General features: G+C 40.8%; 1 protein-coding gene across 1 annotated transcript; it reads right to left on the bottom strand.

Moving 5' to 3' along the window:
- Positions 1-3,202: 3,202 nt before the first annotated feature.
- LOC115686270 (phloretin 4'-O-glucosyltransferase-like) lies at positions 3,203-4,925 on the bottom strand. Its single transcript, XM_030611494.2, has one exon. It carries the CDS (start codon positions 4,839-4,841, stop codon positions 3,450-3,452), a length of 1,392 nt encoding a protein of 463 aa, XP_030467354.2. The 5' UTR covers positions 4,842-4,925; the 3' UTR covers positions 3,203-3,449.
- Between the last annotated feature and the right edge of the window lie 21,061 nt (positions 4,926-25,986).

Here is a 25,986-nt window from a genome sequence, read left to right as displayed (position 1 = left end):
TCAGTCTTAAACCTTTTAAGTTTGCCAATTGAGTCCTAAACATTTTCACTTCTTGCTAATTGAGTCCATCCGGCCAATTTTGGCCGGCCGGCGCTGGCCATCTAGCCAACACTGACGTGGCAATTTTTAAATATATTTGTTAATATTTTTTCGAATTTTTTATTTTTTCTGACTTCTTCCCTCTGGCCAGTCCGCCGACCGGCCAGATGAAAGAAGGCCAAAAAAAAAGGAAAAAAAGGAAAAAATAAAAAAATTTTGAAAAAAATATTTAAAAATTGTCACGTCAGCGTTGGCTGGACAGCCAGTGACCACGTCAGTGCCGGCTGGCCAAAATTAGCCGAATGGACTCAATTGGCCAAAAGTGAAAAGGTTTAGGACTGAATTGGCAAATTTAAAAGGTTTAGGACTTTTTGGACAATTTTCTCGAGGAAAGTGAGGTGGGGGGTGAGTTTCACTTTTATAAGTTTAGCCGTAACGTCATTTATATTCATGCAAAAGCATTTAATAAAATTTTATTCGGAGATCAAGTGTTAAATATCAACGTACTCATAACGAAGAGATTTTTTGAAACAAAAAAAAAAGGAACAGACGACATATCTAACTTGTGTACTTTTGGTGTCCTAATAATGCCACATATGTGCCCGTTTTTCTTCATTTCAAACTCAACATCACCGATAGAACAATTGGAATGATTTCAATATTAAGAGTAGGGGCATCTGAAGCACGAATCCAATGGTACTTTGAGTGTTAAAATCATTCTTAAGAATAAGAGTCACATGTTTATAATTTTATTCGTTGAGATCTACACATTGAAAGCTGATTCATAACTTAACCAATTACTTTTTAATCATCAAGCAAACTTATTTTTTGAAGTAACGAGTCTAACGTTTGCAAATGAAGAATAATACTATATATAAATATTTAAATTTATTTGTGTCAACGAGGATGATTGTATACACCTATTTTTTTACCTAGATTTTGACCAACTTTCGACTATAAGTCACCGTCGTCAAAATTTCAACCTAATGGTAAAATTGGTTCTTGCTCTGCATGGGCTTTCCTACAACACCAAATTTGATCAAATTAGACGGTGGGATCGCTGAATATTGCAATTGTCCAATCCGGATGGGGTCTGAAATACACGATTTTAGCAAATCGGTTGATGAGATCACGTGAATCTAGTTGCGAGCTTTCTAACACCTTGAAGAATCACTTCATTAAGAGTTTCTCGAGGGAGATATCGTGATTTTTATCTCGACCATCCAATTACATAATATACATGTGGACGGATTGGGGTCATATGAATACTTTATGAAGAGTATTAGGTACTTAATAAGCAATCCACACTTTTAATAGTAGAAGAGAATATTTAAGATATAATCTCTTGGCTGAACCAAAAAACGGTCGATCTATCTAGAAAAATATTTTTTACTACATATGAGCGTGGTTCAGAGTAATAGAGATGCACATACAAACTTAGTGATGTGACAGAGAATTATTTATAGTCCATCTCAAAGAGTTTATGCAAAAACTAGTTAATGGGAGGGACTAGTATTAATAATTAATATGTATTGTTGTTGGGTATCTCTTTTTTTTTTTTAATTTATGAATCCTTAAGTGAAATTGTAATTTGTTAAGGATACATACTTGTACATTGCCAAGACAAGTGGAGACTTTGTCTTACCAGAAATGGTAAAAATACCAAAATAATCCTAATTGGCCGTATGACATGGTAAGGTGGGTATCTCCAGTAATTTCTTATCGCACGCAACCAAGAAGAACACGTATGACAGTGCCAATTTGTATCATTTACTTAAGAAGAAGACTAATCTCTCTTTACTTGCCTAATGGTAGGAGTTTGAACAATTGGCTCAATCCACCATCTGCCATTGACTGGTGGATGAGCTCTTCGCCCAGCAAAGATTCAAAAGGAAAGAGGAGGCTGAAAAATAAAGAGGCGAGAGTTTTTCTTTTTTTTGATAATTAAAGGGGCAGAGCCTGAAAATTACTTCGTTATTCTCCTATGAAAACATAATCCAATATGATGAGAGTATTAATATCCATGATGAGATCACAATTGTAGTTTCTGGGATTAGTTATATCATTGCAGCTAGTTTCGGAGGATTTTTTTGCATTTATGAAATCTAATGAAAATTTGATTTATACGAGAAAAATAAGTATAGTACAAGCAGAGCTGAAATTAGCAGGAATAATTAAATTGGCAAATCGTCGAAAGTTTTATGACTCAATTGGCACCATTGAAAGGTTTAAGACTAAATCGGCAAATCGTTAAAATGTTTAGAACTAAATTGACATAATTGAAGTTTTTAAAACTTAATTAGCCATCGTATATTGAGTTTAAAATTTTTTGGATAATTTTTTTAAAGAAAAAATAACTACGTAAATAATTAGGTGGGTGAGCTCCCCGGCCCACACAACCTAATGCCAAGCATTTTAAGTAGAGAGAGGAAGCTTTTTCTCACGTTTTTAGGTAACCGTAAGTCCTCTTCTTTAACAATGATCCACAAATCACGCGCCTCCATGAGCCATCACGCTCACTTTTGGTCCTCGACAGTTGGCCTTTTCTCTATACCAATAATCTGGTCACCCTCGCGGGTGCCCGCCGGCATTCGACCCACTTTGTGACCTCCTAGCGAGCGCAAGAGTGAGGCACGAATGCTTTAACATACACCGTTAACCCCAGCCCCCGTTGAAACCACGAACTCTTGTTTCTCATCAAAGTTTAAGGTGGAAGAAGATACAACTATGGAGTATTTTATAATTCATCACTTCTGATATGAATTATTGAAAAAAATGAATTTCGGTCGTCCCTTAGATCCTTAGTTTTGGTTGAGGTTAACCTCACCAAGGAACGGGAGTTTGTGCTCCTATGAGGGCCTCCACAGCTTGTTTACTTTCACTCCATGAATACACATCTTATTTTAAGGTACCAAAGTCCACACACCTCACATCTTGTAATTGCTTCCCTATTTTTATCTTCCGGGAGAAAGGAAATGCCTTTTGTGTGCTTTATATCTTAGGAACTCTGAAGTTCAAGTGAGGGTACGGCTAAACCTTTTAAGGTCTTGCTTGGGATCAATATTGTAATTCTCAGAAGTATTTTTACCCATCAGTGGTAGGACCCACCATCAAGATTGAAGACTTAGCACGGAAGCGTCAGATATGACGGGTTGAAATAGAAGGAATATGTTTCGACACTTCTAACACGTTAAGATTTCTCAACGACTTTTCAGTCCACATTGCATAATGGGAAAGAAAAAAACAGAGAAAATGACACCTAGATAGGACAAAAATTGTCCAAAACAACAAAGCTACGGCTCCATGCCCAAATGAAGTATACATAAAAGCCATAAACATATGCATTCGCTAAAAGTCCCTCAAGAAAACGCCAAGAAAGCACTCCGTTAGCTGCTGACACCATAGATTATTCACTTCGACGCTTCTATGACCTCGTCCACAAAGGCCCTAAGGTTCTTGTCCGAAGACCCACCTTCCTTCACAGCCTCCCTTGCCAAATCCCTAAATTTCTGGGCATTCCTTCTCATCTCATCCCCCTCCTTTCCGTCTCCCACCACCAACTCCAAGCACCTCCTTATCTCGCCGCTCTCCACTACACCTTGCTCGTTGGGGGTCACCTTCACCCCGGTCCTCCACACGTCTGTGACGAGCTTCGCGTTCGTCTGCTGATCGCCCCAGTGCGGGAACGCCACCACAGGCACCCCGCAGACCATGCTCTCCGACGTTGAGTTCCACCCGCAGTGTGTCACAAAGCACCCTATCGAAGGATGCGATAGAACCTCTACTTGCGAGCACCACGGCACTATCATCCCTAGGTTTTCTAGTTCGTCTTTGAAGCTCAATACATCCTCCTCTCTCTCTTCTTTTCCGCTTTCCCGGATGACCCACAAGAATGGCCGGCCGGCCTCTACGAGCGCCCGTGCCATTTCCTCCTTCTGCGGCTTCGATAGCACAGCGATGCTCCCAAACGACACGTAGATCACCGACGCCTTTGGCTTCGTGTCCAGCCACTCGATGTAGCCACTCGAGCTCTTGAAGAGATCGCCTCCGAAGGAAGTGTCCGCTGGATCTTGCCCATCCAAAAAAGCAGAGGGGATCAGCGGCCCAATCCCAATCACCTCAAACTTATCGATGGCCCGTATGGCGTCCGGTTCCAGAGCATCGAAGGTGTTTGCCAGCACCCTTGGATTGGCCTCCTCAACTAGTATCTCGAAATGGCGTTGCAAAAGCGGGAGGCTGAAGTTGTACTCATTCTTAGCATTGCAAAAGGAGGGTATGTCGCTGGCCATGAGAGGCGGCAACCCAGGCAATTGGATTGGCACCGAAGGATTGTCTCCCGCGTTACGAATAAGATCCCCGTAGCCATGGAAGTAATAATAGTAGAAGTCCAAAACGGTGGCCGGTTGAATCCAAACGAGCGTCGAAGGAATGCCATGAGAACGAGCTACATCGGCAACCCACGGAAGGATGGTGGTGTAGAACACACCCAAGAATTGCCGACCGTTCTCATGGTTTGAGGCGATGAGGTCGCTTAAAGTCTCCGATCCTCGTCGCTTGAGCTCGTCCATGTATACCTCGAGATCCTCCCCTTCGTCGACACCGTCGTCGTAGCCATCAGAGAAGCTGGCGAAGGATAGCCCCTCGGGCGGAGATTTCGCCTCGGCCATGCGGTGGTGGGCACGAATGGCAGTGGCGAAGGTCACGCGAGCTCCGACACACACGAGCCGCTTGGCGAATTGGAGGGAAGGGTTAATGTGGCCTTGACCGGGGAAGGTCACGAGGAGGAAGTGCGGAGGTGCCATGGACGAGGGTTGAACAAACTCTTTGGAAATATTGATGATGCTGAGAGACAGCACTCGACAGAAGGTATGTGGTATGTGGATGTGGGAGGATTGACGAGGAGATTAAGGTGCAGACCGTCCATTATAAATAAGGAAGCGTATGAAATAATTACGTCTTGGCTGACGAATGAGGGATTGCTGGACTTGCACAGGCTGCTCTCTCTGGGGGACATTTCAAACAATGAAAAGCTGCGTACTTACTTTCGCATTGGGTCACGTGACGAATGAAGAAGTGAATTGTTAGGGTTCAGATTTATTTCAAAGATGAATTACGATTTTTTTTAAACAAAAACACGTTAAGTGATAGAATATGTCTCGAGTTTGAACTCGAGGCGAAATTTAAATTTTAAAAATAAATAAATAAAAAGGAGGACAAAGGAAATATGTGGGAAAGTTTCTTTCTTATTGATAAACAAATCTAAATTTCCTATTCAGCGTTGGATACAAAGGTGTGATTAGAATTTGACTGTAAAAAGGAAAAGTTTAAGTTGCAGGAGGAAACAAATATTCTTCGGAGTCACGTTCAAGAATTGAAAAGTCCATATATATATATATATATATATATATATATATATATATATATATATATATATATATATATAACGTGTGCTTCATATGAATGTATGTATGTATGTATGTATGTATATTCTACAAGTGGGACAAAGAGTCTTGAAGCATCATCGTTCAACGAGGGCTTGACGAGGGTTTCTCTTCGTGATATTCTCTGTGGAATTACAGCAACAACTCACGATTAAATTTCTCGTGATAAGAATTTGCATATAATTCTTTTGTAAAATTGAGAGATTATTTCGTGAGGAATTATAAGGCTAAGTACTGAATGAGTTATTAGGTGTAATTGAAACTAGAGAAACACGGAGAGTGTTTGAGTGACTCGAATGCGGTTATAATCTCTGTTGTACCGCTTAATTTATAGTGAAATTCGTTGCTACTCTTTCCATGAATGTATCGAACTATATAAACTTGATATCCGATTTATTTTCTTATTCCGTTTATTTATTATTTGATCACTTACTTACACAATATTGAGGACTTAGATAATTTATCTCATATCTCCCCCTGATTTCGCTACATATTAGACATCTCTCATTTTTTATATATCAGACAAGCAAAATAACGAAGTACACGCATTCAAACACATCACAACGATACGTCTACTGCACAAAGTTTGAAAATACTCTGAATTTCACTCTCCTCGAAATCCTTAAACCCTAATCTCTCATCTATCCATATGTAGCTACTGTGGCGAGATAGTACTTGGAAGTCCATAGTCAATGCTGGTCTTCTATCACTCTAGATGGCCTAGCTAGCTACATAACCCGAATAGAGTCGTTGACTTCAAGTGGCTTCTAGTCCCAACTCACTACGAGAACGTGTCGGACTATACTATAAGATCAAAAAATATTTCCATTTCAATGTATGTCCCGTTATTTTTCTTTTAATATTTGATTGATCTAATAAAATGAATTTTGATGACAACATTTCATGAAGATATACGTTTTCTACTCCAACATATAAAAACAGGGTTATTCAACACTCAAGTTAGGAACCTGCTAGTACGCAGACATCAAAAATATAATCAATGTGTAATATCCATTATATTCAATTATAATATGTAATTGCTTGATATTCCAAATTCATTCAAAATTGAAGATAACATGAGTGGGTAGCGCTGCTAATTAAGCCTTAATGCAAAACATCACGTTCTCCTAACCTACTAGAGTTGGCGTAATTGATTGCGGCATAAGGGGATTTCCACATCATAAATTAAAAGTGACATGTTCAAATTGCACTAACAGTGTGCAAATTGCTTTAGGTTGAGACCACCTACGTAGATTAAAGGTTTGGACTTAATTGGGTTCATCGGCTTACAGGGTTTGCTCGGATTCTCCAGGTTTTCGGCTCTTTTCATGATCTTGGATTATTAGAAAAATAATTTGCAGACATATGATTAACTGAGGAAGACACATATAGTCCTGTAAATATTGCACGTACCAATTGGTATATTATACATGTAACTAGTGGATGGGGTAATGACATATATATTCTTGAACTTTTGCTCATGGTTTAATGTCATCCCAGTACTTTAAAAAGTGGTTTGATGTGGTCTTTCCATTAAAAAATTTGCTCACGTGAACAAAATATTCCGTTTAGTTTATGACTTATCATTATTTACGTTCAATTGCGTTCTCGTATTTTGTTTAATTATTCAATTTAGTCCTTAAACTATTTTTTAAATATTGCATGGCTTTTTTTATTATTATTTTTTGATTTTAGATGACATTGATGTTAATAAAACGAGAAACATAAGGTACTACTTTGTATGCTGACGTGGCTTTTTTTATTTATTGTAATTATAGAGAAAAGTTTTCGCCAAATCACTTAAGCACCAAATCAAGAAAAAATGATCACTTAAGTGCATTCGACGACAAATTCCGACAAAATATTAGGTGATTTTTATAATGAAATATTTAACTAGACATGGCTTTTTTATATTAAAAACGAGTCCAGTGTAGACTTTTGAGGTGGCCGGCTTGTCTAAACAACATTGCACGAACCTTCTCTCAAAATAGACAGTCGTTCGTTCAACGCTTGCATTTTGTTCTCTCTCCCTCTCATTGTCCTTGAAGGTTTGAAGTAACCAGACGTCATCGCTCGCTCACTCGTGTGCCATCTCTCTCGCTCTCACTCAATCACTCTCTCGACCATCGTCATCCTCTCTCACTCCCTCAATTGGCACAAGAAAAAACTAGGATTTGGTGATTGGAGGAAAAAATAGGGCTCGGTCCTTGAAGGGAAAAATTAGGTCTCGATTCTTGGAGGGAAAAAATTGGGGCTTAGTGCTAGAGGAGGAATCTCGCAACAGGTAAAAGGAATTTGAGCCGTTTGTCTTGCTCCTGCTCTCCATTACAAGATTCAACTATTAATTTTGGGGGAAAACCAAATTAGGGTTTTGAATTTGGGAAAATGACTGATTGTCTAATTTAGGGTTTATATTTAGGGCAAAACATGTAGATGACGTCATTTAGGGGTATATATGTTGACTGGGCACGCCAGCGAGCCACGTTAATTAGGGCAATTAATAAAATATTGTCACGTTGGATTTCCGATTATCCAAATCGAAATTAGCATTAAAGTAATCATTCTTTTAAATGGACTAAAGTGATCCGACGAAAAGTTTTGGCATTAAAATTAGCGCTATGCAAAACATTTAGCACTTTTAGTATCATTTTTTCTAGTTTTTCGTTGGGTAAAGAAGGATCTTAGCAAAGAACTAACTCCATTGGAGTTGTGGGGGGGGGGGCGGGCAAAGGCCATACTAATAAAAGTGCTTCACAAATTCTTGGCGGCCCCATAGCATGCACGCAACGGAGGACGGAGAAGGAGTCATTACAAAGATCGGTCCATATAGATTAATATTATCGTAGCCATTGATCATGTGATTATTTTATGTTTATGAGTTCTTTTCAAGAGGCCGGAAGAGATAGAGAGAGGGCAGATACGATGATAGCGATGGTGTCTATGATGGACGATGATCAATGATGGGCAAGGAGTACACATATAGTTGGGATTGAGGGAGGAGAGGAGGGGAAGGATTAAGTCTCCGTTTGTTTCTCGAAAAATAAATAATTTAAAAAATATTTTTTAAAAAATGATTACTTGTATCGTTTGCAAAAATGAATAAATGAAAAATATTTTTATTGTCTATACAAATGTTTGGACGCAAATTATTGTAAATAATGAAATATTTTTTATTAATTAATTATTTTAAATAATATAAGTAATTATTTTTATGAAAATATTTTTTTAAGTAATTTATTTTTGAAAAGGTAACATCAATTTGGCATATATTTGACAATGAGACACGAGATTGAAACAAATCAGGGAAAAGAGAAGATGAGGGCGCCGCCAGTCTTGACTGATGTCAAATCTTAAAATGTTTTTACCTTTCCACAGATTAGTACGGTGTATTCTTATCACTAGTTTCTTATAATTATTTAATGATACAAATATTTCATGATATAAAGTGATTTTGTTTTATGTTCTAAATGTCAATTTCATGCGCACGCACAACGCATAATTGCCAGTACTCATGAACAAAAGTGGACATGTGAAGCGGAAGCAAAGGCAACCAAAAACCCTAAATTATACCTAAATTTTTTTTTTACACGAAAAATCTCGAACTTGTACTTACGTGATACATTTACATTCTATGAAAATTCTGTCAATGAAAACCGTTAAAAATTTATCTACATATACGTCAGAAAGCAAACAATGATGACATGACACCTACGTGGCTTAAGTGAAATAAAAATAACGGTGTTTTAATTGAAGAATCATCTAATGGAGCTTTGGAGAAGGGTAAATGTGTCACATAAGTACAAGTTTTGAATTTATTATGTCACAAGAAAAAGTTTAGAGTAAATGTCTCATAATGGGCATGGTTTGGGATTTTTGATGTTATAAAAAAAGTTCATGCTAAATATGTCACAGTGAGTATAGTTTAGGATTTTTTGTGACTTTTTCCCATTTACTTTCCATCTATTATTTGACAAACTCAAAATCTTTATTACATGAGGTGTCTTTTTTTTATATTATCTTTAAGTTAATAAAAAGTCGATAGCTCCCTCTATATGACGCTATGTGCATGTACATTTTGCGAGTTCACGTTTGTGCGTTTTACTCATGTCTTTCTCATTTCCATGCGTTAGTTGGTATCAAAGCCTGAAAGATCGTGGAAACACTTATATAGTGAAAACGGCTTTGGGGACAACCATCCTACTAGCGAAAATTGAGAAGTGTAGGCGACAATCTCAAAGCATATTAATTTGGCAGCCGGATGCGATAACTATGCGGTTGAAGGCATTTTGTAGAGAGACAACCGTATCGGGGTAACGAAGTGACGCCCGTGGAAAATCAAGTTCATGATCTAAAATCTGTAGTCGATTACTTCGGGGATTTCTTTTTCTTGAATACTGTCATCGGACTTGTTTCTTTAAATACTACACACATGCAAAACCAATGAATTTTCGCTGATCAGGTTGCCCACTGTGAACAAAACGGAATGGATGGTTCAATTTGCAACGTTATGCAAGCACAACTCATCGAATTATACTACACAGTCCCCTTCTCTAAGTTGTAATATGAATCATATGTCGGATGTTCGGCAATTGTGCAGCTCCGTTTCCATGTAAATATTATGAAAACAAAAATAAATCCCGTAACTTGCTAATAGCTTTCATAAAAGCATGTATACTATCAGTATAATCCAGTGGTTAACCTCTATAACATCATTCTACAATTTCGATATGAAATGCAAGACATATCTATAATCCACTAAGGGATAATGACGCCATTAGTCCTTAAGTTTTTTGCTAGATTGTTCAATGTCATCCATGAAGTTTTTTTCGTCATATATGGTCTCTAAACTTTCTAATTTTTGTTCAGCGTGCTCCTTTCGTTAGAGACTTAATAATTTACTAAAAGGGCCATTAAAGCTGTAGACTTATCTATTTTTTGTTCAATTTTATCCTTTTGTTTCGCCAGTTTGTTACTTCGTCGAAAAATCTTTCACCGAACGCTGCGTTTCGGATTTTATTAGAGGAGACTAGGGTCTTGAGTCAAACTTGGACAGAGAATGTCAAATGCGTTTATTAATCTAATGTAGATCTTACACCCTGACTCGATATGATGCCGAACTCGACAATACTAACCATGAAACGACAACTTGCAAATGTTGAAATTAAGCTATGCCGGAATTTAATCGACGACACAACTTCAAAGTACGTCAGAATTTAATCAATGACGTAACTTGAATGAATACGGCTGGAATCTAATCAACATCTATACTCCAAACACAGTGCCGGAATTTAATCGACGACACTGAGCTAGTGGCTCAACACTGGAATTTAATCAACAATGCTGAACCTGATAAAGACCCTCGTCGGAATTGAATCTACGACACAGAATCTGAAGATTATAACTAATACTACTCCTAATGTGCTTAAAGATAAAGGCTAAATAAAGGATGTATTGTGTTGTTGAAGAAGGTTCTCTTCTACGTTGGAAGTCCTTGAGTATTTATAGAGCAGCTTGACAACCGTTCCTTGAAAGTCGTTTTCCACTTCCTTACGTTTCGTGCTTTAACTGTTTCCTGACTTGTCGATATTGCTTACGCTCCTTGGGCATCACGTAGTAGCTAATTTTCTTCCACGTGTCACTTTATTTCTTGTCATTCTTGATACCCACGGTCGTGTCTTTACCTTTTGACACGTGTAAATGAATTTTTTGTCTCGTATTACCATGATTTCGCGCAAAACTCGCGATTTTGAACTTTGTCGACGCCACGTGCAAAGCTCGTGATCTGGGATTCGTCGACGTCACGTGCAAGGCTTAAATTTGTCGACATCACGTGCAAAGCCCGTGATTTTAAACTTGTCGATACCTTTATGACGTGTCCTGTTGACAACTGCCTCTGGGCCTGATTTGCATCCTTTCTCATATTTTTTGGCATGTGGGCCGTACTTTACATCTTCTGTAACTTGTGGACGGCCCATTCCCACCAGGGGTAATTTTGGGTATCAACATATGCCCCCTTTTAAAAGGAATAAATTTGAATTTATTTCTTTTAAATGTGTACCTTGTCTGTGTACGAATCCCTAGGCGATGATTGTGCCTTTCTGTCCTTTGATGTCCTTTCGAACAGTCTCTACGAATTCCTCATCCAATACCCATTAGACACATCATCTCGTATCTTCCCGAAAAGTTTTGGCTTTTCAAATCGTCTTCTTCATCTTTTATCCTTGTAAAAACCTTGTTTTATCGTCGCGTCTTCTCCTTTCAACCCTAAAAATCCTTTCTTGAACCTTTTCGATCGCTTCTCATGGCGTCCAAAAAGTCCGAATATTCATCCAGCGATTACATCGCAGCTTTTGATAAGTTTAAAGACGATCCACGTGCTGGTAATTGCTTCTTTCATTTACTGAAAGCTATCGAGGGTGAAAGCAACTGTTTCTCCCTGGGTCCCAGTTTCATGGACCATCTTAATATACCTGTGAATCTTCAATTCCACTTCCCGTATAAACACAATGAGACCTTAGCACTGCAACATTCTTCTATTACGGATGTGTGGTCCACCGGGTTTTCTCGATTTCGAAGTTTCCCTTCTTACGAAGAGGATTTTCACAAATGGTTTATTCGGCTGAAGGCTGACCAAGAAACTCGACTTTTATGGACAGCTGCTGGAATCGACATCGCTCTTGAGGTCAGTATGTCATCTTATGACCCAGAATGTGGATTATTGGGCTCCGCCATCACTTTCTGGTTCTCTTCCAGCAACTGTTTCTTTTTCCCTTGGGGCCACATGTCCATCACTATGCTCGATGTCTTTGCCATAGCGGGCTTTGAATTGGTTGGTCATGCCGTCGAGGATTTGCCCGTACTGTCCACTCCTTTCATCTCCGAGGACGCTTTGGCATATAGCAATTTCTTGTCCCGATTTTATCGAGCTTCAGGTCCTGTTACTCAAGAGGAGCGTTTCTTTTTCTTGCTCTTTTGGCTATCAAAATATGTGTTCTACAGTCCTGCCCTTAAAGTTTGCAAGGACTACTTGCAAATTGCCGCGGCCCTAGCCACGGGACAACGTCTTGCTTTGGCCTATCTTGTTCTTGCAGTTTTGTATAGAGGCTTTGCCCACGCCTCTCGAGCAATGAAGTTCGGGGATTCTGGAACCATTTCAGGCGCTTTTTGGATACTTCAAGCGTGGATGGCTTTGTATTTCCCTTCTCTTTTTTGTAAAAACACTCGTCATCTTCCCCATCTATCTCTGCAAGGGTATAGACAACCTATACCTTTACCTCTGGGGTGTCGATTGCTGAGTCGTTCTACTCGACATATTTCTTCTTTAGCACCTCCTTTTATCTTTTATCTTCGGATTCTTCTTGAATTGAATCATGACCAAGTCATTTTCTTTAAGTATGGCCATGGAGAATTTGATTATTTGTTCGATCCAGCTCGATTCAACCTCTATAGGCTTTTTTGGACTTGTGCTTTGTCTGCAGTAGATCTTCCCATATGGACTTCATTGAAGGGTCGATTCTATCCTGGGTTTGAGGTATATTTTCCGCAATATTTGCCAGGCAATTTGGACTCTGGCAAGCAATTCCCATGCCAATTCCTTACACAATGGGCTTCTCGGAAGGAACCAAGAAGAAAGAATATTCTCTCAAGAATCGAAACCCACTTCTCTAATGTATTAAAATTGCCAACACAATGCGTACCAATTATAGTGCAGACCTCTCTAATGTTTTCAGAGCCCGTCCAGGACACCTTGCTTGAATGGCAGACTTGGTGGTATTCCTTTGCATTTGAGAGTACATACGAAGAGGCTCTCCGTTCTGCGATTGGTCGTGTGAAGCGGAGTGGTTCTAAGAAACCGATTGCTCAAGGTATAGATATCATCACTTTATGTTCCTATTCAATTTCACTCTGGCGCATCTTCTAACCTTCCATCTCTTAATTCAGAAACAGAAGAAGACTCTGATGCAGAGGATGTCGACACTGCAGAAAATCCTACTGATGGTAAATCTCTGTCTTTCTTCCTCTATGCCAGCCCACTTTGTCCTTCTTTGTGTTAGTTGATTACTTACAAGGTCTTTCTCCCTTTTGGATTGTCTTTGGGATAAATGAAGAGGAGACATTGGAAGAGATGGTATCATTATTGAAAAGGAAAAGGAAAAGATCTTCTCCTCCTTCTCCGAGGAAGAAACCCAGCACTTTATCTATCGAACCGTCTGCTGAGCCGGTCGCACGCGATGTGGTTTCTTCAGAAGCTATTTTTTCTTCGGATAAAGGTCCAAGGGATAACATCTTTGTTCCTGTTCAGAATCCTGTTACCATCTCGGCATCTATTGGCCTTCCTTCCGTCGAACGGGTTATCAATCTCTCAATTCCATCGACTGGTATTTCTAACATCACAACTACCTTGATATCTCCCAGCGACATTGTTACCAGTTCAATGGCATTCCGAGTACAGCTCTTTTCTCAGCCTGGTTCATCCATTCTTATGACTCCTGGTAAGCTTTTGTTGTTGTCTGGTATATTCTGCTCATATTGTTTGCTCGATTTATTTATTCTTCTTTTCTTTCCAGCTATTGTTTCCACTTCTGCTCCGATCCTTGATTCCACTGTAGGGACCACCGTCACTCTTAATATGGTTGGACGTGGGACAACCATGCCTGAGACTGGTATATGTTTTTCAAATATTACTTTGTCTCCAATTCTAATCCTGATACTGAGATATCGATATGATCTTACAGCATGTGGTCCGTCGACAAGTATTAGGTTCAACAGACCACTATTCCAGTCACTGTGGTCAATCCTTCCATGGTCTCTCCGTCGACGTCTACTCCAGTGTTCATGACTTCGGCTTTCACGACTAACTCTGCTGAGGCTTTATCATCGACGTCTGTCTCTCCAACTCCTGATCATCAGTTGACTACCACTTACGGGCAAGGCAATACACGCTATAAACGAAGCTGAATTTATTTTGGCATTTAATCCATATGACTTATCGCCTCATTCTGGTCAATCTCAACTGGCCATTGTCAAGAAGAAGATGGAGTTGACGGGCTTTTTAGATTTCTCTATAAGAGGATTTGCGAGGATGTCGTATGATGCCGCAGCCTTTGAGCAATTCAAACTCCTCATTGAGCGTCTTGGGAATGATAATGCCGAAGTTGTGTCTATTCTTCCTTCAGCACTCAAAGAACGACTCAAGGTTTTCTCTCAAGAGTTTCGGACTATGTTCGATAAGTATCAACAACTCTTAGGTCACGTACAAGAGGCGTCCATTCCCACAAAAATACATAAAGAGCCAGCTGATATTGTGAAGAAGGCTAGTGAAATAGTAAGCACTCGTCGTGAGTCTCTTCGGACTATTGTGGACGAAGTAAGTGTCCTTATCGAGGAGGAAAGGCGTCTTACGGAAATCCTCGAAGGGACTCGTCGACGGCGGGAGGCGAAGCTTCGTCAACAGGCAGAAATTGAGCAAGAACTGCGTCACCATGTCGGTGTCTTGAAGAGTTTGAAGCAACAAGAGCACGTATGAGTAGTGAACTCCGTAATAGAACGCCATCAAAATAAAGGCCCATGTACTTTAGAGATGAGTATATTAGAATCCCAACTGTTTTTGCTCCAACGAGGAATTCATGACTTTTTGTCGGATAAATCTTCTCTTTAATAAAATATCTTTATCTTCTTTGAGTGTCCTACGTGTGCCACGATCATTTATAACCAATTTTGATAATGGATCCCGATCCTTGCGCCTTCATTTATGTGCACGTCGCCAGTTAGTGGGCCTAACTTGTCGGCCAAATGGATTAGTATAAATATCTGGTAGCCGTTATCAAGTTTCATCACTTGGCCCATCATAATGGCTAACTTTTCTTTTTCTCTAACCAATACTCAAGCTCTCCTTTGCTTAAATTGTTTTGAAAGACTTCGGAGTTTCGAACGACAAGGGCGCCTTTCCTTATCCTTTATGGAGTACGACGCAAACGCTCGCCACGTGATCCTGGGTCCGTACCTCAAATCGACACCCCCACCATCCATCTTCACCGAGCATTTTCCACGTCATTACAAAGAGATACTTCCCATTAGTCGATCTTGACTTAGCATCTCTGCATGGGCAACACTAAATTCTCGCTTCAACTTGTATCCGTGCTATGACGAACAATTCTCTCAGTGGTACCAGAGAATGAAACCAGAAATGGCCAGCATTTGGAAAGCGGCAAAGATAGAGGAAGCCTTGTCATTAAGCTGTCTTTCCATAGATCCTGTGAAATATGGGCTTAACGACGCTCTTTGCTGTCTTTGGTTACCATCGACCAACTGCTTTTTCCTGCCCCCTGGTCCGGTAATCATTACTCTGCTTGATATGTGGTCACTGACTGGAGTATCACCTTTTGTGGAATTTTATAATCAAAAGTCGTGGTCATGTCCAGATTTCTATGGCTCCTCTTTCGTTGATCTCTCATTTCCTGATTTCATCAAGAAATTTAGCAAGCCAAACGGACTCGTAATGCCTCAAGAACATGTTGCATTCCTGCTTTGTTGGCTCTGTCGATACGTCTTTTGTACTGCCTCCGTATCATGCGAACTTATGGACATCACGTATGCCTTTACTCAGGGTGTTGATGTGGGGTTAGGTCGAATGGCCTTGTCCGCCTTATACAAAGGCCTAACTGATGCACAATCTTCATTATTTAGTGCACATCCTGACCCTTTCATTGGTCCACTGTGGATAGTACATGATTGGGTTCGATCATATTTTCCTCATTTGTTCACATTTTATGGTTCTACACCCGTCGACTGGTATGATGCGCATAAGTAACCCATTGAAACTGTTTTTGGACCTTGGAAGTTCTGCAGCATTTTCCTCCAGCCAATTGGAGGACTTCCGGTCTTAGAATACTTTCTGAGTATTCTGCTTACCTTGAAGGATTTTACTTTTCATAGGTTTGGCATAAACTTTGTGTGTGATCCATCGACCGTTCAACATGATATCTCAATATTTTGGGCAAGCATCCTTGTTCCTACCGATCTTCCACTGGAATTTACTTTTGGGGGAATATTTTCTATTGGCTTTGAGGCATACAACCCTCAGTACTGTGCCCGTCAATTTGGATTGGTGCAAGGTATTCCTATGCCAATCGTCTACTCGATGAACTTCCCTTATTTTCCATCTCTTCATAATGATACTCTGTCATGCTACAATGAGGTTGCCAAATATATCCTGGGATAGTTCAAGCTTGTCGACAATTTCGGCACTCCGTATGGTTAGACATCATTTAATCAATGGTGGGATGAATACAAGGTCTTGATTTTTCCTGAAGACCTAGATTCTGCCCTGTCGAGGATAACCCTGCTCCTAGTGGGGTTGCTTCATCCTTTCAGGAGGTTTCCTACGTCAGACATACCCTTATCTCCGAGCACGCCATCGTTATCTTTCTCCGACGTGGATGAATTTCTAGGCGAATCGATGGATGAAGTGAGCTCTACTATGGATCATTATTCCTTTAAAACTCCTCAAGTCAACAATATTAGAGTCATCAGGGGTAAACGTTTGGTAAGCAACTCTTTTCCCCTTGCTAATCATGATGAAGTCCGCTCGAAGGGGGCTCAACTTTGTGAGCTCTTAAAGGAAGGGTATGACGTCATTTGCGACGTCCCGGAGATCGAAAGCAAAGTTAGGTCCTTGCTTGACTATCTGACTACTTTACCATACCCTTTACCTTGTCGAGCTTTAGACTTTGCACTCCATGAATTCTTTGATTCACTTGATGTGATTGTAAAGGCTTTTAAGGCAGGGCTTGAATATGTTAATCTCATCGAGGGCAAAGAGAAAACCTTGAGTCTTCAAGAAGAAGAACTAGTCGAGGCCCGTAAGGTCTTTGAGGCATTCCGTGTCGATGAAAATATTTCTCTGTCGACGCTCTTTGATCAAAGCAAGGCCATATTGAACCTCGAAGCGACCATAAAGCAGCTGAGCATTGAGGTGGAGGACAGCCAAGCCAGAAAGAATGAAATCCTAGAATTAAACTGTGATCGAGAAGTCCAACTTCACGACTTTGTCCTGGGTCTTGAACAACATTTCACTTAGTTTACGACTAATGCCATCTGCTGCTTTCTTTTCCCATGTTATTAATGCCGAGAATGGCCCTGATGTAAATATCTTTATTGCTCAGCTTTTCCTCTTATCTGAATAATCATAGTCTGCACCTACTTTGATGACCTGTATGGCATTACTGACTGAACTACCCTTACTTTATATCTTCGAAATGACGTCTGTGCACAATCTTCTGTACTTGCATTTAATGAATCAGTACGATGCCTAATCACTTTATATCGGTGTGATTTACTTCTGCCGTCGTATGGATATTCGTCTGAGTAGTATTTGAATCCCATCGGTACACGTGTAAATCATCGGACGGCTGCAAGTAATTATCGGCACGTTTTTCCTCGAATCTCGCTTCTTAACTTTCAAAGAGTAAATACCCATTACTCACAACGTTCCAATCCTTGTATCTTGGACTGATCAACCGGATGTGATCGTGCCCTCCGAGATATTCGTCACATCAGTCAATCTTCTCATACCGATTCGTGATGATTCGGGATTCCAGTTGCGGGCTATAAATAGTGCGTCTATTGTGATCAGGACTTCATCATTCGACTTTGAATTTCAACCCCTTAGCCTTAAGAAAAATCCCCTTCTTTCGTCGTGCCGATCATCGATGGAATCCAGCGCCTCGTCACCAAGCCTGGGTGCTTGGAATTTCAAGGCCTTATGGAAGGAGATCATCTTCTACCTGAACCTGACCTACGCCGCTCTGGTGGTCAAACCCCAGGCGGTAGCCAAGGTCGAGAAGCTGCTTCGCAAGGGGAGACCCAATAACCTGCCCTCTGATCACCCTTTCCTGGCTGACTATGAGGAGTTCGTGACCGTTTTCGAGCACGGTGTGTCCCAGTTCCAGGACAATGGGAGGGCTATCCATATGAACTTTGTTATGGACCGTTTGTCCGAGAGCATCAAGGAGGAAGCCCAGCATGCCGATGTGGTATACAACACACTTTGTGACGTGCAAGGTCAACTTCACTCTTCCCATGAACATCTTAACAAATACCGGGAGCCGATTGTTGAGCGGATCCGAGGAGCGGAGAAAAAACTGAGGCGAGGAGTTCCCAGCCCTGAAAAAGATGAACTCGAGATGGACGTCTCGATGGATTCTCGTTGCGAAACCTTTGTCACCTCCGCTTCCACATCCTTGGGTCGAATGGCCAAAAAATCGGATGAACTGGTGGAGTCCCACCTTGAAGTTATTCGAAAGCTCAACAAACGGCTGTCGAACCTGGAGGAGATGCTCCCCAAACTCGAGGAGGCCAAAGAGCGGGCCGAAGTGGCGAATCAGCGCTTAGAAGAGCGGATGCAGTACTTTGTGGTCCGTTTTAGAGAGCACGTCGGTCTCGGCCTGGGAGAGTGAAGATGGCTAGCAGGTCTGGGTTCGGAAGGGAAGAAGGAGAGAAAGAAGGAAGGAAGGAAGGAAGGAAGAAAGGAAAAGAAGAAGAAGGAAGGAAGAAGAAGAAGAAGAAGAAGAAGAAGAAGAAGGAAGGAAGGAAGGAAGGAAGAAGGAGAAGGAAAAGAAGAAGAAGTTTTTTTTTTTTTTAATATGTTTTTGGCTTTATGAATGAAACCTACTCAGAATTTTCAGTCTCTTCTTCCTTCGTATCTCGCATTTCCCACATAGTAGGATAATACTTCTTCAAATACTTGCCGTTAATAGTACGAGGAAATTCCTTCCCGTCAATATGCATTAGTCGATAGGCATTTCCAACAAATGCTTCGGTTACCATAAATGGTCCTTCCTAAGTTGGTGACCATTTACCAAACTTTTCACTGTCCGAACTCGTCGGTATAATGGTCTTCCATACTAAGTAGCCAATTTCAAACTGTTTACACTTCACATGTTTATTATATGCTCTGGCGACCCTATCTTTCTGGAGGATTAGCTTTTCTAGGGCAATCACTCTGTTTTCCCTCAATTCATCGACGTTGGCAAACATTAACTCGTCATACTCCTCCTTGGCCAAGTCATTCTGAAGTCTGACTCGTAAAGACTGAATCGTAATTTCGACAGGGAGGACTGCTTCTTGTCCATAAGTAAGCATATATGGGCTAGTTCCGGTAGCAGTCTTTTTGGACGTTCTATAGGCCCATAATACAGTCGACAATAACACATCCCACTCTCTGGGATTATCCTCCAGATGTCATTTAATTAATGCAATGATGACTTTGTTGGAGGCTTCAGCTTGACCATTGGCTTGGGCATAATAAGGAGTTGAATGAATCATCTTAATGCCTCTAGACTTGGCGAAACTAATCACCTCCTGCCACGTAAAAACCGTGCCTTGGTCCGTAGTTATAGATTCTGGAATGCCAAATCGATGAATAATACGCTCCTCGATGAACTCCTTCACCGTTTTTTGTGTTATATTCTTATACGAGGCCGCTTCAACCCATTTGGTGAAATAGTCAGTAGCAACCAGAATGAAGCTATGTTTCCTTGACGAAGGGGGGTAGATTTTTCGTATTATATCCATAGCGCAGCCCCTAAACGGCCAAGGTTTGATAATAGGTTTCATTACGGCTGCAGGAACATGTTGAATAGGTCCCTACTTTTGGCAAGCTTCACACCCCTTAGCATAACTTATGCAGTCTCGGGTAATAGTCGGCCAAAAATAACCATGTCGACGGAGTAACCACTTCATTTTTATCCCTGATTGATGGGCCCCACATATGCCTTCATGAACCTCAGCCATTGCTATTACAGATTCTTGTCATCCCAAACACTTGAGCAATAGCCCATCCACAGTCTTACGATATAATTCGTCTTCAATCATTAAATAATTGAAGGCTTTTCTTTTGAAATTTCTATCAGTAGAGACTGGGTTATTGAGATACTCTATAAATGGAGCTCTCCAATCTTGGATTACCATTTTGTCGATAGTTGTGTCGTCGACAAGAATTTCTGTCGACTGTGTAAACATGACTCTATTGTCCATCGATGGTAAGACCTTGGTCTGAGTAATCATGTGGTCAACAAGCTCTTTTGATATTTTATAACCGGAAGCCATTTGTGCCAAATCATTGGCCTCCGTGATATGCTCTCTTTTAATATGGATCAACTCAAAATCGTCAAAGTGATTTAGGAGCTCTTTGGCCAATGAATAATAAGATATAATATTCTCGTTAAGACACTGGTACTCCCCAGATAATTGTTTTATCACCAATTGAGAATCCCCCATAACTTTGACGAAACGTATTTTCATATTGGCTAATATATTTAAGCCGACAATTAAAGCTTCATATTCGGCCTGGTTATTGGAGCATTCAAAATTCATTTTGAACATAAGTTTCGTTTTCTGTCTATGAGGGGATATTATCATGATCCCAGCCCCAGCAGATCCGGGGGTACTGGATCCATTGAAATAAAGCTTCCATGGGACCACGTGAACGTATCCCTCACAACTTTCATTTCGAGTTCCAGGGTATTCCGTAATAAAGTCTGCTATGGCTTGTCCTTTTATTGCTTTAAGTGGCATATAGACTAGATTTATTTCAGTCAGAGCAAATGCCCACTTGGCAATTCGGCCTTTAACAATAGGCCGAGTCAATATGTACTTAATCACGTCTATTTTACATATCACATGTACTATAGTCGGCAGCATATAATGACGTAATTTTGTACATGCATGAAATAATGACAAGCATAGTTTCTCAATCGCAGTGTATCTTGTTTCAAGATCATTCAACATCCGACTCAAATAATACACCGCTTGCTCTTTGCCTTTACCATTCTCCTGTGCCAGCATACATCCGATGGTAGTATCGGTAGCGGCCAGGTACAATTTCAATGGTTGACCTGCTCTTGGCGGCATCAAGACTGGCGGATTAACCAAATACCGTTTGACATGATCAAAAGCATGTTGATGTTTGTCTTTCCATACAAACTCTTCATGACTTTTCAACTTCAATAATGGGGAAAACACCTCAATTTTTCCTGACAAGTTAGCGATGAATCGACGCAAAAAATTTATCTTCCCTAAAATCATTTGAAGTTGCTTTTTGGTCGTGGGGGGTGGCAGTTCTAAGATAGCCTTAGCTTTATTCTTATCGATTTCAATCCCTCTCTGATTAACCAGGAACCCTAAAAAGTTGCCAGCCCTTACTCCAAAAGCACATTTTAATGGATTCATTTTTAGGTCGAATTTTTGCATCCTAATAAAAGCTTGCTCTAAATAGCTTAAATGACATACCTGGTCTGATTTGACAATGATGTCATCGATGTAGACTTCCATAAATTCTCCGATCATGTCATGAAAAACAAAATTCATGGCCCTTTGATAAGTTGCCTCTGCATTCTTTAATCCAAATGGCATGACAAGCCATTCAAAAGTACCAATAGCACCAGAACACCTGAACACAGTTTTATGGACGTCTTCTTTAGCAATGAATATTTGATTGTAACCTGAATGACCATCCATTAATGACATAATTTCGTTTCCAGAAGCTGAATCAATTAGCATGTCCGCCATTGGCATCTGATACTCATCCTTGGGGGTAGCTGCATTTAAGTCTCTGAAATCAATGCGGACACGCAGTTTCCCATTCTTCTTCTTTACTGGAACTATATTAGACAACCACTCCACGTACCAGGCCATCCTAATAAAACCTGCTGCCAGTAATCGCTCAACTTCCTCTTTTACTTTAAGGATTACCTCCGGGGCTAATCGTCTAGGCGGCTGTTTATGAGGCCTGAACCCCTTTTTTTATGGGTAGTCGGTGTTCGACGACATCTTTGCTTAATCCTGGCATTTCTTTATAGTCCCAGGCGAAATAATCCTTATACTTCTTCAAGAGTCTTACCAACTGAGCTTTGAAGTTATTATCGATCAATGAGCTTATATAAACAGGACGGTGCTCGTTACCTAGCCCGAGGTCGACCTCCTGTAACGGGTCTTGAGTTTCAATTGATTTTCCAGTTTCTTTTATGGGTGACTCTTCAAATTCAAGGATTCCGTCGACAACCTCTGCGGATTGTTCTGCTAGTTCGGCCCGATAGGCCGAATACCTCTCAGTGAGGTCTTTTGACAATATAAGGTTCTCCATAGACAACCTCATTTAATTGTGCTGCCAGTTGACTCTTTGGGACCCATTCAACGATCCCTTTATCGAAACAGCAGAATGCAATACTATTGGGGTCAACGAGAGGTGGCTTGCTGATTGATATACCGTCTTCTAGTGCTAATTGACAGATTGGAGATGCGTGTGCATATGTTACCTGCGATTTGGTGTTTGCTTTGACGTACTCTACCTTATCCCCATTCCAAAATGCTAGCATCTGATGGAGGGTTGATGGTACATATTGATTGCCATGGATCCAATCTCGGTCCAATAATAAATTGTAAGATCCATCTGCATCAACCACGCAAAAGGACGTTCTGGAAGTTTTGCTACCCACGGTTAAATCGGCTATGAAAATACCTTTAACTTCAGAGATTTCTCCAGTAAAGTCGGACAGTTGAATGTTCGACGGAATAATCTCTTCATCTAGTCTTCCCAGTCTCTTGTAGAAACGATATGGGATGAGGTTCAGTGTAGATCCCCCATCTACCAACACTCTAGATACCGGTCGACCATTAACTTTTGCGTTGATATTCAAAGCCCTTAAATGATTTGAACCCCTGTGGAGGTTTTTCAAACTCCACTACCTCCTCCATGTCAAAGTGGAACTCTGCTTTTTCTTTTTCTTCCATTATATCCTCTGCCGGACGATCTGACTCCATCGTCATTACCCGAAGGTTCGATGGAAGACATACTCGAACCATACAAGAACTCAACGATGAAATTGATCTTGACAATTGTTGTGGTTCGCATCGCACAAGCTCAATGTCTTGTTTTGGTGAAGATTGCTGAGGTCGACAAGATGTCGACGCTTGAATTCCTGATTTTTGTTTCTAGACTAAACTCCCACGCTTAGGATTTTTCGACCTGGCTTTTTGCTCAGTAATCAAGACTGGTTTCACCTGCTTGATGTGAACTTGATTTACTCGTTGTTGGAGCTGATATTCTTTTCTTTTCCGCAACATTCTCCTTTTTGAGTCCGCGTTAGGTTTGAACTGTGATTTCGAGTTTGGCTGACCTCATACCATTGACCTACAAGTGGGTCTCTTGGCACCTTCAGAGTTCGTCGATATGGTGGATGAGAGTCTGTGTGAAGATCTTTCCGATCAGGGAAATCAGGACCCCATCCACTTGGCTCGATCCTCGCATTGTATGAAGGTGGTTGAGCATAACTTACATAATAATCATATTTACCACTAGGTTCTCCCAAGGTACCAATAGTTGGATCACCTTCTTCATACCTTTGCTTGAATGACTTAATAGCCTTATTACGGCCTCGACGACCTCTATGATGATTAGTACCCTTAGAAGGAGTTTGTTCATCATATGAATCAATGAGGGCCAAATCACGAAATTCATCGACAACCTTACCAGGCAGAAGTCTTCGACTTTTGGAGTAATGTTTCTCTTGTTCCAAAAGTCGCTTACACTTTTCGCAAAAACGACGTGGCTGATGCCCCCTGGTGTTTGTCCGTAATGACACCATTCCTGTCATTACGGGAAAAGGATCGATATCAACTTCCATTGGGGACTTGCCTTTGTCTTCAGAAAATTTTATCTTCCCTTGTTTAATAGCTTCATGGACGTTTCTTTTAAATACGAGGCAGTCATTAGTGGCATGGCTCCATGAATGATGCCACTTGCAATACTTCTTTCCGGCTAATTCTTCTTTGGTGGGTAAAACCTGACCTTCCGTCAGCCTAATCTGTCCATCAGCTAATAATAAGTCAAATATTTCCTCTGTCTTGTTGATGTCGAAAGAATAAAAAACGGGATCCTTAGCCTTTGACATAAGGTTAGATTTTTCTCTGACTCTTGCTGGTTTTAGAGCTTTGCAGATGTACGGCTTATCAATCACCATTTTTGCGAGAGCCATATCTGCTATATCTATTGATTCGGCTTCATCCTCGCTCTCATCAACATCGGCCCAACGAACTTCACCCTGTCGACCATACCTTTTGTCTTTTTCCTGGAGGAGACTTTCATGCTTGGTAGCTATAGTTGACAACTGGAACAGATCCGAATATGGTTGTCCAGCCATTCTCTCTCGGATTTCAAACTTCAATCCATTAAAAGCGAGGTCCGCAAAAGTCTTTTCAGGTAAAGGGATTAAACACTTATTCCTTGCCCTCTTAAATTTGGAAATAAACTGATCGACAGACTCATTAGCTAACTGTTTCATGGTCGAGAGATCAGCTACAGACAAATTCGGCACGGCCCTTTGAAATTGACAATGAAATAACCTTTCCATTTGTTCCCATGATGTAACCAAATTCGCAGGTAAAGCAGTATACCATGTAAAAGCAGTTTTCGACAAGGACAAAGGAAATAACCTCAATTTCCAATAATCAGCGTGAGCCGCATCACCACATTGAGCCAGAAAACGATTAACATGTTCAAAAGTGGACTGGTCTTCCTCTCCAGTGAACAATGTAAATTCTGGCATTTTAAAACCTCTTGGATATGGTATTGTATCCATCCAATCAGGATATGGTTTCCTATAAATGTTTTGGAGGTATCTCGCATCATAGCCATATCCCCTCATTACAGGGTCCATTACTAATTGATTTCGTGCTGGACCAGCGATGGGCGCAGGAGCTACCACATAATTGGGTTGCAATGGCGGATTCAGATTTTGATGAGGTAATTGGTAGGGCGGCTGCTGTGGTAACTGTGGTTGCTATTGGGGTGGAAAATGTTGATTCACGTTAGGTGCCACAGGCTGAGGCGCCTGGATAGCAGATGGGCCTTGTATCTGAACAACCTGATGTCCTCTTTGGAGGTTTTCGTCTATCCCCGACTGTCGAGCAATTACTCCATTCGAGTCTGCGCTAGCGTACAGTAAACCTTCGCTGGTTGCTATTGGCAAGGTTTCCCCCCTTGGTAATATACGAATGGGTGGGATTGTAGAAGTAGTTTGCATCACTATTCCGAACTGTATAGCAGGACCCCCTAATGCTGATGGCGACCTTGTTCTCAGTTGGGTTGGTGCAATGGACCCTCCATGTTGACCTTGTGTGCATTCATGATAAGTGTTAATGATCAAAGGCCTAACCACTTCAGTCATACGCCTTACCAGATAATCAGCGAGCTCGTTCTGAGTTTCGTCAATAGTTCGCCTCATGGTAGAAAGCACAACTGGTGTGAGTTCAGTTTGCCTTCTTTCGTCAACACGCTGCCTCGATATGTCGGCGACCTCTTCTCGAGACTGGTTCGCCACCTCGGTATGAAGAAATTGGGCAGATGATGTCTCAGCACGGTTATTATCTTCCGCCATTGATACAGCGTGCTCATCAGTAGTATTATCCGAGTAAGTTCTACTTCGGGTGCGTGGCATAGCACTCTCTC

Source organism: Syzygium oleosum, unplaced genomic scaffold (genome assembly GCF_021117445.2).
Source record: "Syzygium oleosum isolate NSW1041296 unplaced genomic scaffold, Sole_v2.1 Sole_v2.01, whole genome shotgun sequence".
In the NCBI taxonomy this organism is placed as follows: Eukaryota; Viridiplantae; Streptophyta; class Magnoliopsida; order Myrtales; family Myrtaceae; genus Syzygium; species Syzygium oleosum.
Note: the sequence above shows the minus strand (reverse complement) of the source record. Positions and strands in the feature narration are given on the sequence as shown.